Below are 16205 nucleotides of genomic sequence, written 5' to 3'. Positions count from 1 at the left end.
TTCTGCTAAAAACATAAAGCTGAATTGTATCTTTTAATCTACTGCAAAAATCTCTCTTTCAATGTGGTTTTAGTCTGTTGATATTTACTGCAATTGCACTTTATCTTGCTCAGTTAATTTTATGTTATATTTAATATTTGTTATTTCATCTGTTCTCTTTTTAAAATATATTTACTAATTTATTCAAGACTTTGTTCAAGTCCTTTTACCCCCTTTTCATTTAGATATTTATCAACACTGTGTAAGGTTTCCTCCTATTCCAATTTGTCTTAATCAAACTAATTTTCTTTATTATGATTTAAAAATATTATCATTTTGAAGATTTTCCTGTTCTTAATTATTATATCTGTAATTCTGTTACCATGGATTTAAGTTCTTGTTGACAATATTCTTTGATAAGCTTCATTTCTATGACATTCTTATGGGCAATCACCTGGGGAGAAAAATTCCTTCTTTTAAACTTTAAAAGATGTTTTTTTCTTTAGTCTTTTATGACATTTTCACCTATAACCAATCTCCTATGCCAATTATCTTTCTTCAGCCTTTGTATAAGTGTTTCATAATTTAATAGCTTAGAAGCTTGTAGAAAATGAATATTACTATATTTAAGCTTACATGTGCATGCCAAAAAAATTATTTTCTGAACTTACTGTTATTCTTTACATAAGAAATACTGACATCCCTTATTTTAGAATGCCATTTAAATTCCTTCATGTTCCTTGCTTGCACTGAAAGCTAGGACAATTATGGGATTCATTTTCTTTGTTTTTCTTTACTCGGGGATCATAGTCTCCTGTCACTTGTCCAGTGCCTGAAATTGGTTGTTTCATATACTTCACCTAGATTTCCAGTTGTTTATAGTGGGAGAGAAAACTCATTCCTTTTATTCCATTTTCAGTAGAAATTCTACTATGTTTTTGAAAGATTTTCATAAAATATTATTAAAAGAAAAAGATTTTAATACCTGAATGGTTTAGCTTCAGCAATGTGGGAAAACTCACTTATATTGAAATCTCATTTATACATGATGCAAAAGTTCAGTAATGTTTCTATTGTAACTATTACGTGCCAAATATTATGGTAAACTTAGATATTTATTAATTCAGTTAAATTTTCTATAACATTATAAGGTAGATGCTTTTATTATTACTATTCTCATATGGGAAAACTGAGAAATAGACTAGGTTTTCAAAATATATGGGGCTAGCAAGTGAAAAGCCACATTACACAATGAGTTATTCTCTATTCAGATGCTATATTGTTGATTGATACACTATAATACACTTCCTCAAGACAGATTTTGTATTATGATCTCTATAATGTTGACAGAAATGGAGAACCACGTTAACTTTTTGGCTAGTTTCACCTTTCAAAATTAACTTCTTATTAACATTAACAAATTTTAAAATGATGTGACATATTTTATTATTTGAATGGTGTATAACAAAACATTTGTATGTATGTATAAAGATTCCCTAGATGAAGATATATAGAAAGAAAATTCCCTGTTTTCTTAACTCAGTTGAAAATTTAGGTGTTATCGCATGTTCTCACTGATAAATGGGTGTTGAACAATGAGAACACATAAACACAAGGAGGTGAACATAATACACCAGGGCTTGTTGATGGGAGTGGAAGGTTGGGGGAGGGATGATAGGGCGGGGGTAGAGGGGGAGGGATAGCATTAGGAGGAAACCCTAATGTAGATGACAGGTGATAGATACAGCAAACCACCATGGCACATGTATACCTGTGTAACAAACCTGCATGCTCTGCACATGTACCCCAGAACTTAAAGTGTAATAATAATAAAAAGAAAAAAGAAAATGTAGGTGTTTTAGTTAGGCATATTTATAGTATTTTACATGAAACTCTTAGCATACATCCTTAAAGTAATTTTCTAATTTTTTAAAACATTTAGTGTCATAGTCTACACTAAGACCATCATTAGCAGTTGGATATATTAGGTATTCTAAATGAAGTTTTGATTCCATCACATAGTTGATTTATAATATGATGATCCAAACATCTTGGTGATTTAGAAATGATATATTTACAAATCTCATGTAATATCACCACAGGTTTTAGAAAAGAACATACTTTCAATTTTTTTATTTTGATTTTTCAGATTGCATTCTCACAACACAATACAATCATGGATCTTGTGCAGTTTTTTGTCACCTTCTTCAGGTAAAAGTTTGCTCTTACTGACTTTGAACTTGTCAAGCCTATATTCTGATATACGTCCTGTCAGTCTGTTAGATAATTGATCAATTCTTTAACCTTAAAATATCATATAGCATGTCTTGAATAGTTTTATATGCTTAAATATATTCTGCAGAGCAGAGGGGACATAGCTCAAATATCCTTGTGCAAGATTATTTTGCGGTTACACTATTTATTATCTAATGGATTCAGTGGAAAGAGGATAACTTTGTGTCCCCATCACATAAATAATTATAGCCTACTTTAATTAATGATCTTAACAGTGCATGCCCCACATGGATTGGTTACATCTGTAAGAACTAAAATAATCTGTTTATTTCTTAGTTAATTATATTAATTGTATATCATATTCATTATAGGTTCAGAAAAAGGGGTTCCACAGTGAAGCAACTTTGTAAAATGCTATGTGTCCTAAAGTTAAACAGGGCTCTTTTGGTTGGTTTTCAACTGGCATTACTTTTCAGAGCTTTTAAAATGCCAATTTGCAATGTATCATTCTAAAAGAGAGAGATAGCATGGGGAGAAATGCCAGATATAGGTGAAGAGGAGGAAGGCAGCAAATCACACTGCCACGTGTGCACCTATGCAACAATCTTGCATGTTCTTCACATGTACCCCAAAACCTAAAATGCAATTAAAAAAAGAGAGAGAGAAAGGTTATAGTTTGTAGCATTTCTCAAAACATGAAAACTCTTTTCAGGGAACATTTATTTTCATTTCCATGGGACTTAAATATAGAAACTCTGGGTTAGGAGAAAAAGCTGAGTTTAAGTTACAGAATGTCTGGAACTTAATAGATCCTCTGAATTGGAAGAGATGTTATTTTTGTTAACATTGTTATTATGTGTGAGGCTTATGCTGGTCATTTGGGTGCCTTTGTGCAAATTAGACAAATGTGACTTCTTTTTCTGGCACATAAAGCCCCACATCATGGCACACAACTTTGAAAATAGTGCAGTGTGAATTTTGACCAGCACTCACCAAGTTGGCTGGGCTGCCATACAGTAAAGACCTGCACAACTCAATCCTTAACACAGATGATGTGTTTGGAACTTTGCTAAACACAAAGTAACCATCACCTTGTTGGTTGTCTTGTCCAGACATCCATACAGTATTCAAATTCCCAATACCTTTTTTGTTGGAATCTGCAAACATTTTCCATTAAGGGCCAAATAGTAAATATTTCAAGATTTCTGTGCTGTATGGTCTTCATCGCATCTATGCAACTTTTCTGCGATGGTGTTAAAGCAGACAGAGCCAATATGGAAACAAATGGGAGTGGCTGTGTTCCAATAAAACTTTATTATAAAAACAGCTGGTGGATTGAATTCAGCCTGTGGACATAATTTGCCCAACCACTGATCAGTTTTATGCCTGAATGCCTTTAATTACAGGAAGCTCACCAGCTCCTCAGATAGCATTTTCTAACATCAGATAACAAATTGTTCTTTATAACTGAGCTGAAATCTGTCTCCCTATGATCTCTCTGCTAATTCATCCATATGGGCCCATATATAACAATTTCAGTCTCTCATTTACATTAACAGCCCTTCGGACTTGTAAACTATTTTCTACAATTTATACATTCCTTGTTCATTTTTCTACTTTTCTTGATATGAGAAACCTTTGTCATATTGGTTAGTTTACTCTGAAAACAATCATGTTTGTCTATACACTTTAAAATATTATAATTTCTATAATGTATTTCTATAAACATATTTATCACTAATATGTGTAAAAAATGCATTCATACTTTAAATTTGTCCCTTAAAATAAAATTTGAGAAAACATCTTAAGTATATTTAATATTTTACAATTTTGTACTTCAGAAAATAAATGAATTTTAAGGCTACTAACAAAGTTACAATATGGTTTTAGAAAGTACTAGAAGTTACAATTGAACAAACATTATTAAAGGGATTAAAAAAACTTTTTTTTTGAGACAAGGTCTCGCTCTGTCACCCAGGTTGGAGTGCAGTGGTGCTATTTCGGCTCACTGCAACCTCTGTCTCCCTGGTATGAGCGATTCTCCTGCCTCAGCCTCCAGAGTAGCTGGAATTACAAGCACCCGCCTCCACACCCAACTAAATTTTGTATTTTTAGTAGAGACAGGGTTTCACCATGTTGGCCAGGCTAGTCTCAATCTCCTGACCTCAGGTGATCTGCCTACCTTGGCCTCCCAAAGCACTGAGATTACAAGTACTAGCCACCATGCCTGGCCTAGAAACATTTTTGATGCAGAATAGTCTGGATGGAAATTCACTGAAAGTCTGATTAAGTGTACAATTTCACAAAGTTGAATATGTATGTAAATTATTTGAATCTTGAGGTTTTTATTTTAAGCTTTTAAATTCGTTTGCATATTTGACTTCAATAGCTCTTTTGTTTTCTTTTGTTTAGTAAAAGAAAAGTATTGTTAATGTGTACCATGTCTTAGAGATGATCCTATTTATTATGTTGTCATCGTGGACAATGTAAAATAAAATATTCTAATCTTTAAGTGTGATAAATATATTTGATGTTTTTTTTGTCATTTAAATTCTTCTAGTAATGAAATGTTAAATTAGGTCACTTAAAAAACTATGTCATTGTTAAGGAAAATGTGGACAGGATATTTTGAAGCTTATTAATTATTAGGTTTTATACAGCTACTACTAAACTTTAAGAGATTTTAAAACAAGTTTACATTTATGGAGACCCCTAAATCAGGCCATTTTCACTATTATTGCTGTTATTTGTGTAACAGAGCTGAGTGTGTCAGCTTTGCAGTTTAGCCATTGTTCTATAGGGGGCCAGTTCTCAAACTCTGTTAGTTTTTACCTCTATATTGTGTGTAGCTTTGATGGCAAACATAATTGGGCCTGTACTAGGGAGATCACTTACAGACATAGCCTGGCTCTGTTCTTAATGTTTTGTGCCATGTTAAGTAGGTCACTATTTTAGTCTGTTTGTGTTGTTGAAAAGGAATACCTGAGGCTGTGTAATTTATAAAAAGAGATTTATTTGGCTCACAGTTATGCAGACTATACAAGAAGTAGGGTGCCAGCATGTGCATCTGGTGAGGGTATCAAACTGCTTCTACTCATGGCAGAAGAGGAAGGGGAGATGGCAGATATAGCAATCACATGGGGAAAGAGGCAGAGACTCATTTAAACAGCCAGTTCTCATGAGAACTAACAGTGAGAACTCATTCATTACCATAAGGACACCACCATGTCATTCATGAGGGATCTGCCCCCGCAACCATAACACCTTTCATTAGGCTCAACCTCCAACATTGGGTATCAAATTTCAACATGTGGTTTGGAGGGTCAAATATTAAAACTATAGCTGTCTATCCATGGCCCCTGAAATCCCTCATGTCCTTCTCACATACAAAATATAATAATTTATTCTCAGTACTTCCCAGAAGTCTTAACTTGTTTCAGCATCAACTCAGAAGTCCAGAGTCCAAATGCTCATCTGAGATTCAAAGCAAGTTTCTTTCAGCTGTGAGCCTGTAAAATAAAAATCAAGTTATTTACCTCCAAGATACAATGGTAGAACAGATATGAGTAAACATCTCATTCCAAAAGGGAGAAATTGGTCAAAATATAGGGATAACATGCTGCATGAAAATCTGAAATGTAGCAGGGAAGACATTAAATCTTAAAACTCCAAAATTATCTCCCTTGATTTCATATTCTGCATCCTGGGAACATACTGAACCAGGGCCCTGCTCTACTAGGCAGTTCCTTGAAGGGTACTCTCTTCAGGGCTTCCAACCCTACATTTCTGCTCAGCATTGCCTCACTAGCAACTGTCTGCAGGCTCTCCACCCCTATGGCAGGCTTCTGCCTGGACAATCAGGCTTTTCAATACATCCCCTGAAATCTCAGTGGAAGTTTTCAAGCCTCTACTACTCATACTTTCTAGCCTTCTTCAGTGGCAGCAGGAGCAATACCTGGGGCCATTTGAGCAGTGAGATGTGGGGAGCAATTTCTAGAGATGGGGCATGGCAATGGTGTTCCAAGTCTGTCATCCAAAGCCATATCATCCTCCTTGGCCTCTTGGTCTGTGATGGGAAGCCCAGAATCCTGACAGATGTCTGAAATGCCTTCAGAGTCTCTCCCCCATTGTCTTTGCTATTAGTACCTGGCTACCTTTTATTCATGCTACGTTCTTTAACAGGTGTTTTCTACCCCAGCACTCTTGGTGTCCTCTTCTGAAAACACTCTCTCTGCCACATGGCCAGGCTGACAATTCTACAAATTGTTATGCTCTGCTTTCCTATTGATTATCATTTCTGATTTTAGGTTATTCATTTGCTCCCATATGTGAATATAAGCTGTTAACAGCAGCCACAGTACTTCTTGAGCACTTTACTGCTTGACATGGACACAATGTAGCCAAAATCTTTGACAGGGCCATTACAAAGGTTACCTTTGTTTCAGCTTCCAATGATTTCCTAATTTCAATCTGAGACTTCCTCAACATGGCCTTTACTGTCTATATTTCAGTCAGCATTTTGGTCACAACCACTTAACCAGTCTCTAAGATACTCCATACGTTTCTTTATCGTCCTGTGTTTTTATAAGCCCTCCACTTCCAAAGCCACTTTTACATTTTTAGGTATCTTTATAGCAACATACCACTTCCTGGTACCATTTTTCTGCCTGAGTCCATTTGTGTTACTATAAAACAATACCTGAAGCTGAGTAATATAGAAAGGAAAGAAGTTTACTTGGCTCATGGTTCTGCAGGCTGTACAAGAAGTATGGTGTTGGCATTTGCATCTGGTGAGGGCCCCAAGCTGTTTCCATTCATGATGGAAGAGGAAGGGAAGCTGATATGTTCAGAGATCACATGGTGAGAAAGTTGGCAAGAGATAGAGGAGAGAAGTTCCAGGGTCTTTTAAATATCCAAATAGAGTTCCCACTCATTGGCACAATGATGGCACCAAGCCATTCATGATGGATCTACCCCCATGACCCAATCACCTTCCATTAGGCCCCATCTCTAACATTGGTTATCAAATTTTAACATGTGATTTGGGGGATCAAATATCCAAACTATAGCAGTCATCAAGCTTCTCTAAATCTCAGTCCCTTCATATATTGAACTAAAGGGTTTTGTTTTTTCTTGTTGTTGCTGTGAAATAATATAGTAAATGATTTGAAAATTTAAAGGAATTATTTTTTAAATAAATATTTTTTCATGTGTGTAACATGAAAAAGTAGATATATCTGATCTTCCTGATACATCTTGTTCAGAAAATAATTCAGAAAAGTCTGAATTATTTATTGTAAATAAATAAATGAAAATTTAGTGGAGACTACTATCCCTGTACCTTTTATATTTTTAATGGTGGCATTAATTTTCTATAACACTAGGATGACATAATATTTTTATTTATTAACTTGTTCAGTTGGGGCTAGTTTCAGAGATTACCAGTTGGTCTTTTCCACTATGACTGATCTTATCCAATAAGCCAGGAACACAGTGTAGGGGTTATTCCAGCTACTTTGTACATCAGTTATATTTATACACTTAAAGACTCGGGAAATGACCACTGGGTGGCTCCATTTGACATAGTGGGCACAATGTGAGCCAGAATTAGTCAGAATTTGTTATGTGTCCCACCCCCTGAACACCCCAACTCTAATAAGAGGCCATGATGCTATTTTGAATCCTTGGTTATCTGTGTCACTTCTAACCTCATGTCTAACAGTAGTCAAAATGTCTGCTTATTCCTCCTGTACTGTATATATATCCTCATGTATATATCTGTATATATAATCAAGTATATGGTATAGGTATGTTCAGGGATCTTTTTAAAATTTTTTTATTTTTATTGTTCTTTAGGTTCTGGGGTACATGTGCAGATCATGCAGGATTGTTGTATAGGTACACACATGGCAATGTGGTTTGCTGCTTCCATCCCCCATCACCTACATCTGCCATTTCTCCCCATGTTATCCCTCCCTGACTTTCTCACCCCGCTGCTGTCCCTCCCTTGGCCCCCCCGCCAACAGACCCCAGTGTGTGATGCTGTCCTCCCTGTGTCCATGTGTTCTCATTGTTCAACACCCGCCTATGAGTGAGAATATGCGGTGTTTGATTTTCTATTCTTGTGTCAGTTTGCTGAGAATGATGGTTTCCAGGTTCATCCATGTCCCTACAAAGGAGACAAGCTCATCATTTTTTTATGGCTGCATAGTATTCCATGGTTTATATGTGCCACATTTTCCCTGTCCAGTCTATTGTCAATGGGCATTTGGGTTGGTTCCAGGTCTTTGCTATTGTAAACAGTGCTGCTATGAACATATATGCACATGTGTCTTTATAATAAAATGATTTATAATCCTTTGGGTATATACCCAGTAATGGGATTGCTGGGTCAAATGGAATTTCTATTTCTATGTCCTTGAGGAAGCACCACACTGTCTTCCACAATGGTTGAACTAGTTTACACTCCCACCAACAGTGTAAAAGTGTTCCTATCTCTCCACATCCTCTCCAGCATCTGTCTCCAGATTTTTTAATGATCGCCATACTAACTGGCGTGAGGTGGTATCTCAATGTGGTTTTTATTTGCATTTCTCTGATAATCAGTGATAATAAGCATTTTTTCATATGTTTGTTGGCCTCATATATGTCTTCTTTTGAAAAGTGTCTGTTCATATCCTTCGCCCACTTTTGGATGGGTTTGTTTGTTTTTTTCTTGTAAATCTGTTTTAGCTCTTTGTAGATTCTGGATATTAGCCCTTTGTCAGACGGGTAGATTGCAAAATTTTTTCCCCATTCCGTTGGTTGCCATTTCACTCTAATGATTGTTTCTTTCGTTGAATAGAAGCTCTGGAGTTTAATTAGGTACCATTTGTTTATTTTGACTTTTGTTGCCAATGCTTTTGGTGTGTTTTAGTCATGAAGTCCTTACCTATGCCTATGTCCTGAATGGTTTGCCTAGGTTTTCTTCTAGGGTTTTTATGGTGTTAGGTCTTCTGTCTAAGTCTTTAATCCATCTGGAGTTAATTTTAGTGTAAAGTGTCAGGAGGGGGTCCAGTTTCTGCTGTCTGCACACTGCTAACCAGTTTTCCCAACACCATTTATTAAACAGGGACTCCTTTCCCCATTGCTTGTTTTTGTCAGGTTTGTCAAAGATCAGATGTTTATCTGATCTTTGTGGCGTTGCCTCCAAGGCCTCTGTTCTGTTCCATTGGTCTATATCTCTGTTTTGGTACTAGTACCATGCTGTTTTGATTACTGTAGCTTTGTAGTATAGTTTGAAATCAGGTAGTGTGATGTCTCCGATTTTGATCTTTTTGCTTAGGATTGTCTTGGCTATGCAGGCTCTCTTTTGGTTCCATATGAAATTTAAGGTGGTTTTTTCCAGTTCTGTGAAGAGGGTCATAGGTAGCTTGATGGGGATAGCATTGAATCTATAAATTACTTTGGGCAGTATGGCCATTTTCACGATATTGATTCTTCCTAACCATGAGCATGGAATATTTCTCCATCTGTTTGTGTCCTCTCTTATTTCCTTGAACAGTGGTTTGTTGTTCTCCTTGAAGAGATCCTTTACATCCTTTGTTAGTTGTATTCCTAGGTATTTTTCTCTTTGTAGCAATTGTGAATGGGAGTTTGCTCTTGATTTGGCTCTCTGTTTGTCTGTTATTGGTGTATAGAAATGCTTGTGATTTCTGCACATTGATTTTGTATCCTGAGACTTTGCTGAAGTTGCTTATCACTTTAAGGAGATTTTGGGCTGAGATTATATTTTGCCCACTTTTCAAAATGTTTCAGGGTCTTCCCTTCTATGGACTCAATCACCTATTTGGTCAATGGGTTTTGGATTTGAAAATTAGCTGAAGTCTGGGAACTGGGCAGAGAAACATGGGTCTTCATTGAAGCAACAACCTTCAACTCTCCTGTTCCTTCATTCTTACTTAAAGTGAAACCAGATGTTAAGTAGTACTACTGTTGGCCACTCACCTATTTTGCCCTTCAGAATACCATGCTTTATTAATCAATCCTAGAACTCTTTGTGCGCCAAACCCCTTGGCAGCTCATTCAATCTTGTTGATCTAATTGTGGCAATTGTCATTTCTGGATTCTGGCAGTTAAGCATTAACACCTGACCTCTATTGCTTTGGGTCTCCATCTTTTTATGGCAATTAACAAACGTAGCCATGTGACTGTCTCTCTTTTTTTCAGGCCTGAAGAGGAGAGCCAATTCTAAGCTTTTTTTTTTTTTTTTTTAGTAATACTGGTGCCTCTCTCATTAGCATATTCATAATAGCCTTAATGCATAGAGTGTCCTCTCAGTCTTCTCATGGAACACAACTTGATAATTCTTCTGGACTTATATAATATGAACCATTCCAGTATAATCCTGTCTCAGCATTTTTATAACTTTCTCTTCCATAAGCCAGGACAACTCAAGCATTTCAATTTCATTTGTATTGGACATAGCATTTTTCAGGCTTCTACGAGTCACCCTAGCAACAAGTTTGCCCCATTTCTTGGAACCCTCAGTCAGGTATTACATCTCCAGTGGTCCTGAAAATATACACCAAATCAATGAATTTTTATTTATCTAGTCTTAACATTGTATTGCCCTTTATCATCAAATATTTAAATCTTGTTATACTTCCATGGTTCCTGCCAGTACATGCTCCCTAAATCTTGCACCTGTGTTAATTGTGCAATCCATTTTCTTTTTTATCAGGCTCAGTTGGGTCATGCTGTGATTTAATCCCACTTGTCAGTCTGGCAGCCAAGAGAAGCGGTGACAGCTTGTGAGGGGAGCACCTGTTACTAAGAGAGAAGAGAGCTCTTTAGCTTCTTCCAGCATAACAAAGTGCTAGGTATTACTAGGGAAGGGGGCTGTAAAACCAGCATCCTCAGATGCATTGACCCAGATATTCCTATTCCATATTTCAGGGTCCTAGGTTTCCTGAACTATGGCCCTTTTGCATAACAGAACTTCTTTGGCTGAGCATTCTGTCATCTCTGGAGTTCTGCAACACTATAGCAATTAAATCAGCATCCTGCTGGTCATCAATGTTGGCACTTCTGCTGTCAGTCATAGGGGCCTCATTTAAAGCTATGAAAGAAACCGTCTGGCTCCTATCTATAGCCAGTAAGCTTCCCTCCCTCTTTCCCATCCCTCCCATCCTCCTATCCTCTCTCTCTCTCCCTCCCTCCCTCCCTCCCTTCCCCCCCTAAAAATATTGTGCTTCAGCTGCATTCTGTAGACATTAATATGTAGAATGCTGGCCTCATAGAATGATTAGGGAATTGTTCCGTCCTCTTCAGTTTTTGGGAAAAGTTTGAGCATTGGTATTAGTTCAAAAGCAATGGCAACAAAAGCCAAAATAGACAAATGAGATCTAATTAAATTAAGAGCTTCTGTGCAGCAAAAGAAACTATCATTAGAGTGGACTGGCAACCAACAGAATGGGAAAAAATTTTTGCAATGTACCCATCTGACAAAGGGATAATATCCAGAATCTACAAAGAACTTAAACAAATTTACAAGAAAAAAACAAACAATCCCATCAAAAAGTGGTCAAAGGATATGAATAGATATTTTTCAAGAGAAGATATTTATGCAGCCGACAGGCATATGAAAAAAAGCTCATCATCACTGGTCATTAGAGAAATGAAAGTCAAAACCACATTGAGATACCATCTCATGCCAGTTAGAATGGTGATCACTAAAAATCTTGAGACAACATATGCTGGAGAGAATGTGGAGAAATAGGAATGCTTTTACACTATTCATGGGAATGTAAATTAGTTCAACCATTGTGGAAGACAGTGTGGTGCTTCCTCAAGGATCTAGAAATAGAAATACCATTTGACCCAGCAATCCCATTACTGGATATATACTCAAAGGATTATATTCAGCCAATTATAAAGACACATGCACATGTATGTTTATTGTGGTGCTACCTACAATAGCAAAGACCTGGAACCAAACCAAATTCCCATCAAAGATAGACTGGACAAGGAAAATGTGGCACATATACACCATGGAATACTATGCAGCCATAAAAAAGGATGAGTTCATATCCATTGCAGGGACATGGATGAAGCTGGAAACCATCATTCTCAGCAATCTGACACTAGAACAGAAAACTAAGCACCACATGTTGTCACTCGTAAGTGGATGTTGAACAATGAGAATTCATGGACACAGGGAGGGGAACATCACACACCGGGGCCTGTCAGGGGGTGGGGGCCAGGGGAGGGATAGCAGGGGTTGCGAAGATTGGGAGGGATAGCATTAGGAGACATACCTAATGTAGATGACAGGGGGATGGATGCAGCAAACCACCATGGCACATGTATACCTATGTAACAAACCTGCATGATCTGTACATGTGCCCCAGAACTTAAAGTATATTAAAAATAAATAAATAAAAATAAAATGTTTGGATAGAATTTACCAGTGAAGCCATTGAGTTCAGGGCTTCTTTGTTGTAATATTTTTGATTACTGATTAAATGCCTTTCCGTGTAGTTGTGCAGTTTTGAGTGATCTTAATCCCAACTTCATATTTGATTGCACTGCTGTCTGAGAGACTGTTTGTTATGATTTTGGTTCTTCTGCATTTGCTGAGGAGTGTTTTACTTCGAATTATGTGTTCTATTTTAGAATAAGTGTGATGTGGTGCTGAGAAGAATGTATATTCTGTTGATTTGGGGTGGAGAGTTCTGTAGATATCTATTAGGTCTGCTTGGTCCAGAGCTGAGTTCAAGTCTTGAATCTCCTTGTTAATTTTCTGTCTCGTTGATCTGTCTAATATCGACAGTGGGGTGTTAAAGTCTCCCACTATTATTGTCTGGGAGTCTAAGTCTCTTTGTAGGTCTCTAAGAACTTGCTTTATGAATCTGGGTGCTCCTGTATTGGGTGCATATATATTTAGGATAGTTAGCTCTTCTTGTTACATTGATTCCTTTACTGTTATGTAATGCCCTTCTTTGTCTTTTTTGGTCTTTCTTGGTTTAAAGTCTGTTTTATCAGAGGCTAGGATTGCAACCCCTTCTGTTTTTGCTTTCCATTTGCTTGGTAAATCTTCCTCCATCCCTTTATTTTGAGCCTATGTGTCTTTGCACATGAAATGGGTCTCCTGAATGCAGCGCATCAATTGGTCTTGACTGTTTATTCAATTGGCCAGTCTGTGTCTTTTAATTAGGACCTTTAGCCCATTTACATTTATGGTTAATATTGTTATGTGTAAATTTGATCCAGTCATTATGATGCTAGCTGATTATTTTGCCCATTAGTTGATGCAGTTTCTTCATAGTGTCAAAGGTCTTTACAATTTGGTATGTTTTTGCAGTGGCTGGTACCAGTTTTTTTCTTTCCATATTTAGGAAAGAAAAAAAATTAAAAAATTTATTTTTCCATATTTAGGAAAGAAAAAATTACAAGAGCTCAGCTCTTGTAAGGCAGGCCTGGTGGTGACAAAATCTCTCAGAATTTGCTTGTCTGTAAAGGATTTTATTTCTCCTTCACTTATGAAGCTAGTTTGGCTAGAGAAGAAATTCTGGATTGAAAATTCTTTTCTTCCAAAATGCTGAATATTGGCCCCCACTCTTTTCTGACTTACAGAATTTGCCTATGTCTTTTTGCATATCTTTTAACATTTTTTCTCTTGTCATATTTTGTATGTGTTTCTGTTATACCAATAGTATCTGGATATTTTTGTTTTGTTTTAATAATCTGAGAATGTCTTAATTTTATTTGACAGGGAAATAAATGGAAATTTTTATTTTTCTTCTCTTTTAATTATTAATTGAATGAGCTAATATTCTTTTATGTATTTTCCTTTTAAAAGTTTAGGAATTATAGTTTTAAACATTTTTTATTTAATAATTACTGTTAAATTTTAGCATGCATATTTTCCCTAGCTAGCAATAATATTGATCATCATCTCTTTTATCATTTTGAATCATCTAGGAGCACAAAAAGCTTTGAAACTTTTAGTTTTACTTATCATTTTCTAATTTTTAAATGTATTTTCCTATTTTTAATTTTAGTTTGTTTTTAAAATAGCTTTTCTGGTGATATAATTCACATAAAATATAATCCAGCAATTTAAAGTGCACAGTTTAAGTATTCTTCAGCCATCATCACAATCAATTTTAGAATACATCATTACCCCCAGAAGAAGCCATATATTTATCAGTAGTCACTCCATCCCTTCCACATACCCCTAGTTCTGAAAAATCACTAATCTGCTTTCTTTCTATAGATTTGCCTATTCTGGACATTTTATATAAATGGAGTCAAACAATGTGCAGCTTTGTGACTGTTTCATTTAGCAAAATGTTTTTAAGGCTTATCCATAACATAGTATGGCTCAGTACTTTGTTTCTTTTTATTGTATATCACATTTCATCTTATGTATATAACACATTTTATTTCTCTTTCTATTAGTTGATGGTTATTTGGGTTCTTTATCTTCACTGTTGTGAATAATTCTACTATGAACATTTGTGTATAAACTTTTATGTGGATATACGTTTTCATTTCTCTTAAGTATATAATTAGCTGTAGAATTGTTGATCACATGGTAACTCTAGGTTAAACGTTGTAAGAAACTGCCAAACTGTTTTCTAAAGAAGATGTATCATTTAATAACCTTGCCAGCAATGATCAGACATTTATTTTTTCCACATTCTATTAAAGTTTGTATTAACTGGCTTTCTTATAGCCATCTTATTGGGTGTAAATTGGTGAGAGATGATGTAAACTTATAGGAATTAAAGATGAAAGATTAGAGGAATCTAATGAATACAACAGCCAAAAAAATAATATTTAAGCAGTTGAAAAACAAAAACAATCAAAGATGACTACATGGAAGCAAGCATGCAAGTGGGCAGAATAATGCGAAGTTAAGTATAGTGTTCAAGATTTGAGAAAAATAAGACATTTAATCATATTGTGCATAAGGGTGTTTTGAAAGAGAAAAAAGAAGAAAATTTAATTCCCTAGAAAAAATGAAGTAAACCTAATTTAGTCATAGGATCTGTACATCAAAGTGGTGTTATTCAGGAATACTTGCCATAAAGTTTTTTAAAAAATTGAGTAAGAACACTGTGAAGAATTACAAATAAACAGAAGTCCCTGTTTAAAAAAATAAGATTATGGTAATAGATATGTTAATGGAAATGAAACCTGAAAATATGGATTTTCCTAAATAGAAAAAATAATTTATTATTGTATTGGAAGTTTACTTAGGAGTTTCCTTCATGGCTTTCTTGTGGAATAAAGTAGATATTTAGGCCCAAACTGTTCTTGTAAACCAAAATATTTAATGCGATGGGAGTAAACTAGCGATGGTACATTTTATCGCAACTTAGTTAAACCAGTGCTCCTTATCTAGTTTACAAAGCTGAAGTTTAGAGTACTAGACGCTGAAATAGACTCTAAGAGTCATGTCAGGAACTTCGCATTTCGACCTAAAAATTGCTTTACACCTCAAACTTAACATGTCTTAAATTGAATTAACTGTCTTGGCAAACAGGCTGTTTTTTTTCCCAGTCTTCTGAAGCTCAGTTATAGGTATCACTATTTAACTAACTTCAATACCTGGGATTCAATTAAATCCTCTTTCCTTCATGCCCTACATGAACCTCAATTCTACCTTCTTTCTATCAATGTATTGTATTCAAATTTGCTAAAGTGGTTGTTTTAAACATAAATTATTAACTCCACTATTTAAAAGCTTTCTTTCATATTTATGATTCAAGGCATGAGTATTCTCATAATTAAAATATCCCAGTTGCTTTTTCATTGTTGGAGGGGGCAGTGGCTAATTATTTGGCTTATTTTTTCTGTATTTTTTTATTATCATTATTGTTTGTTTTTTACTTCTGTTGGAAGCATTTTAAAATTTCTGTGCAGTAAAATTCCTTCTGGGGGGATTCCAGTTGTGTGAGTTTTAAAACATGCATCAGTTACCAGGATACAGAACAATGCCA

At 35.6% G+C, this 16205-nt stretch overlaps 1 protein-coding gene across 3 annotated transcripts in view; it reads left to right on the top strand.

Moving 5' to 3' along the window:
- Positions 1-16205, top strand: part of ATRNL1 (attractin like 1) — an 811501-nt gene that overhangs the window by 388512 nt on the left and 406784 nt on the right. For all 3 annotated transcript variants that reach the window (XM_064373808.1, XM_021676929.2, XM_064373807.1), the window contains one exon: positions 2129-2190. In XM_064373808.1, the coding sequence (XP_064229878.1) occupies positions 2129-2190 (62 nt within the window). The remainder of the gene's footprint in view (positions 1-2128; positions 2191-16205) is intronic.

Source organism: Aotus nancymaae, unplaced genomic scaffold (assembly GCF_030222135.1).
Source record: "Aotus nancymaae isolate 86718 unplaced genomic scaffold, 86718_ANA_hifiasm-v0.15.2.pri h1tg000010l, whole genome shotgun sequence".
NCBI lineage: Eukaryota > Metazoa > Chordata > Mammalia > Primates > Aotidae > Aotus > Aotus nancymaae.
The sequence above is the reverse complement of the archived record's forward strand: the minus strand, read 5'-3'. Positions and strand labels throughout refer to the sequence as shown.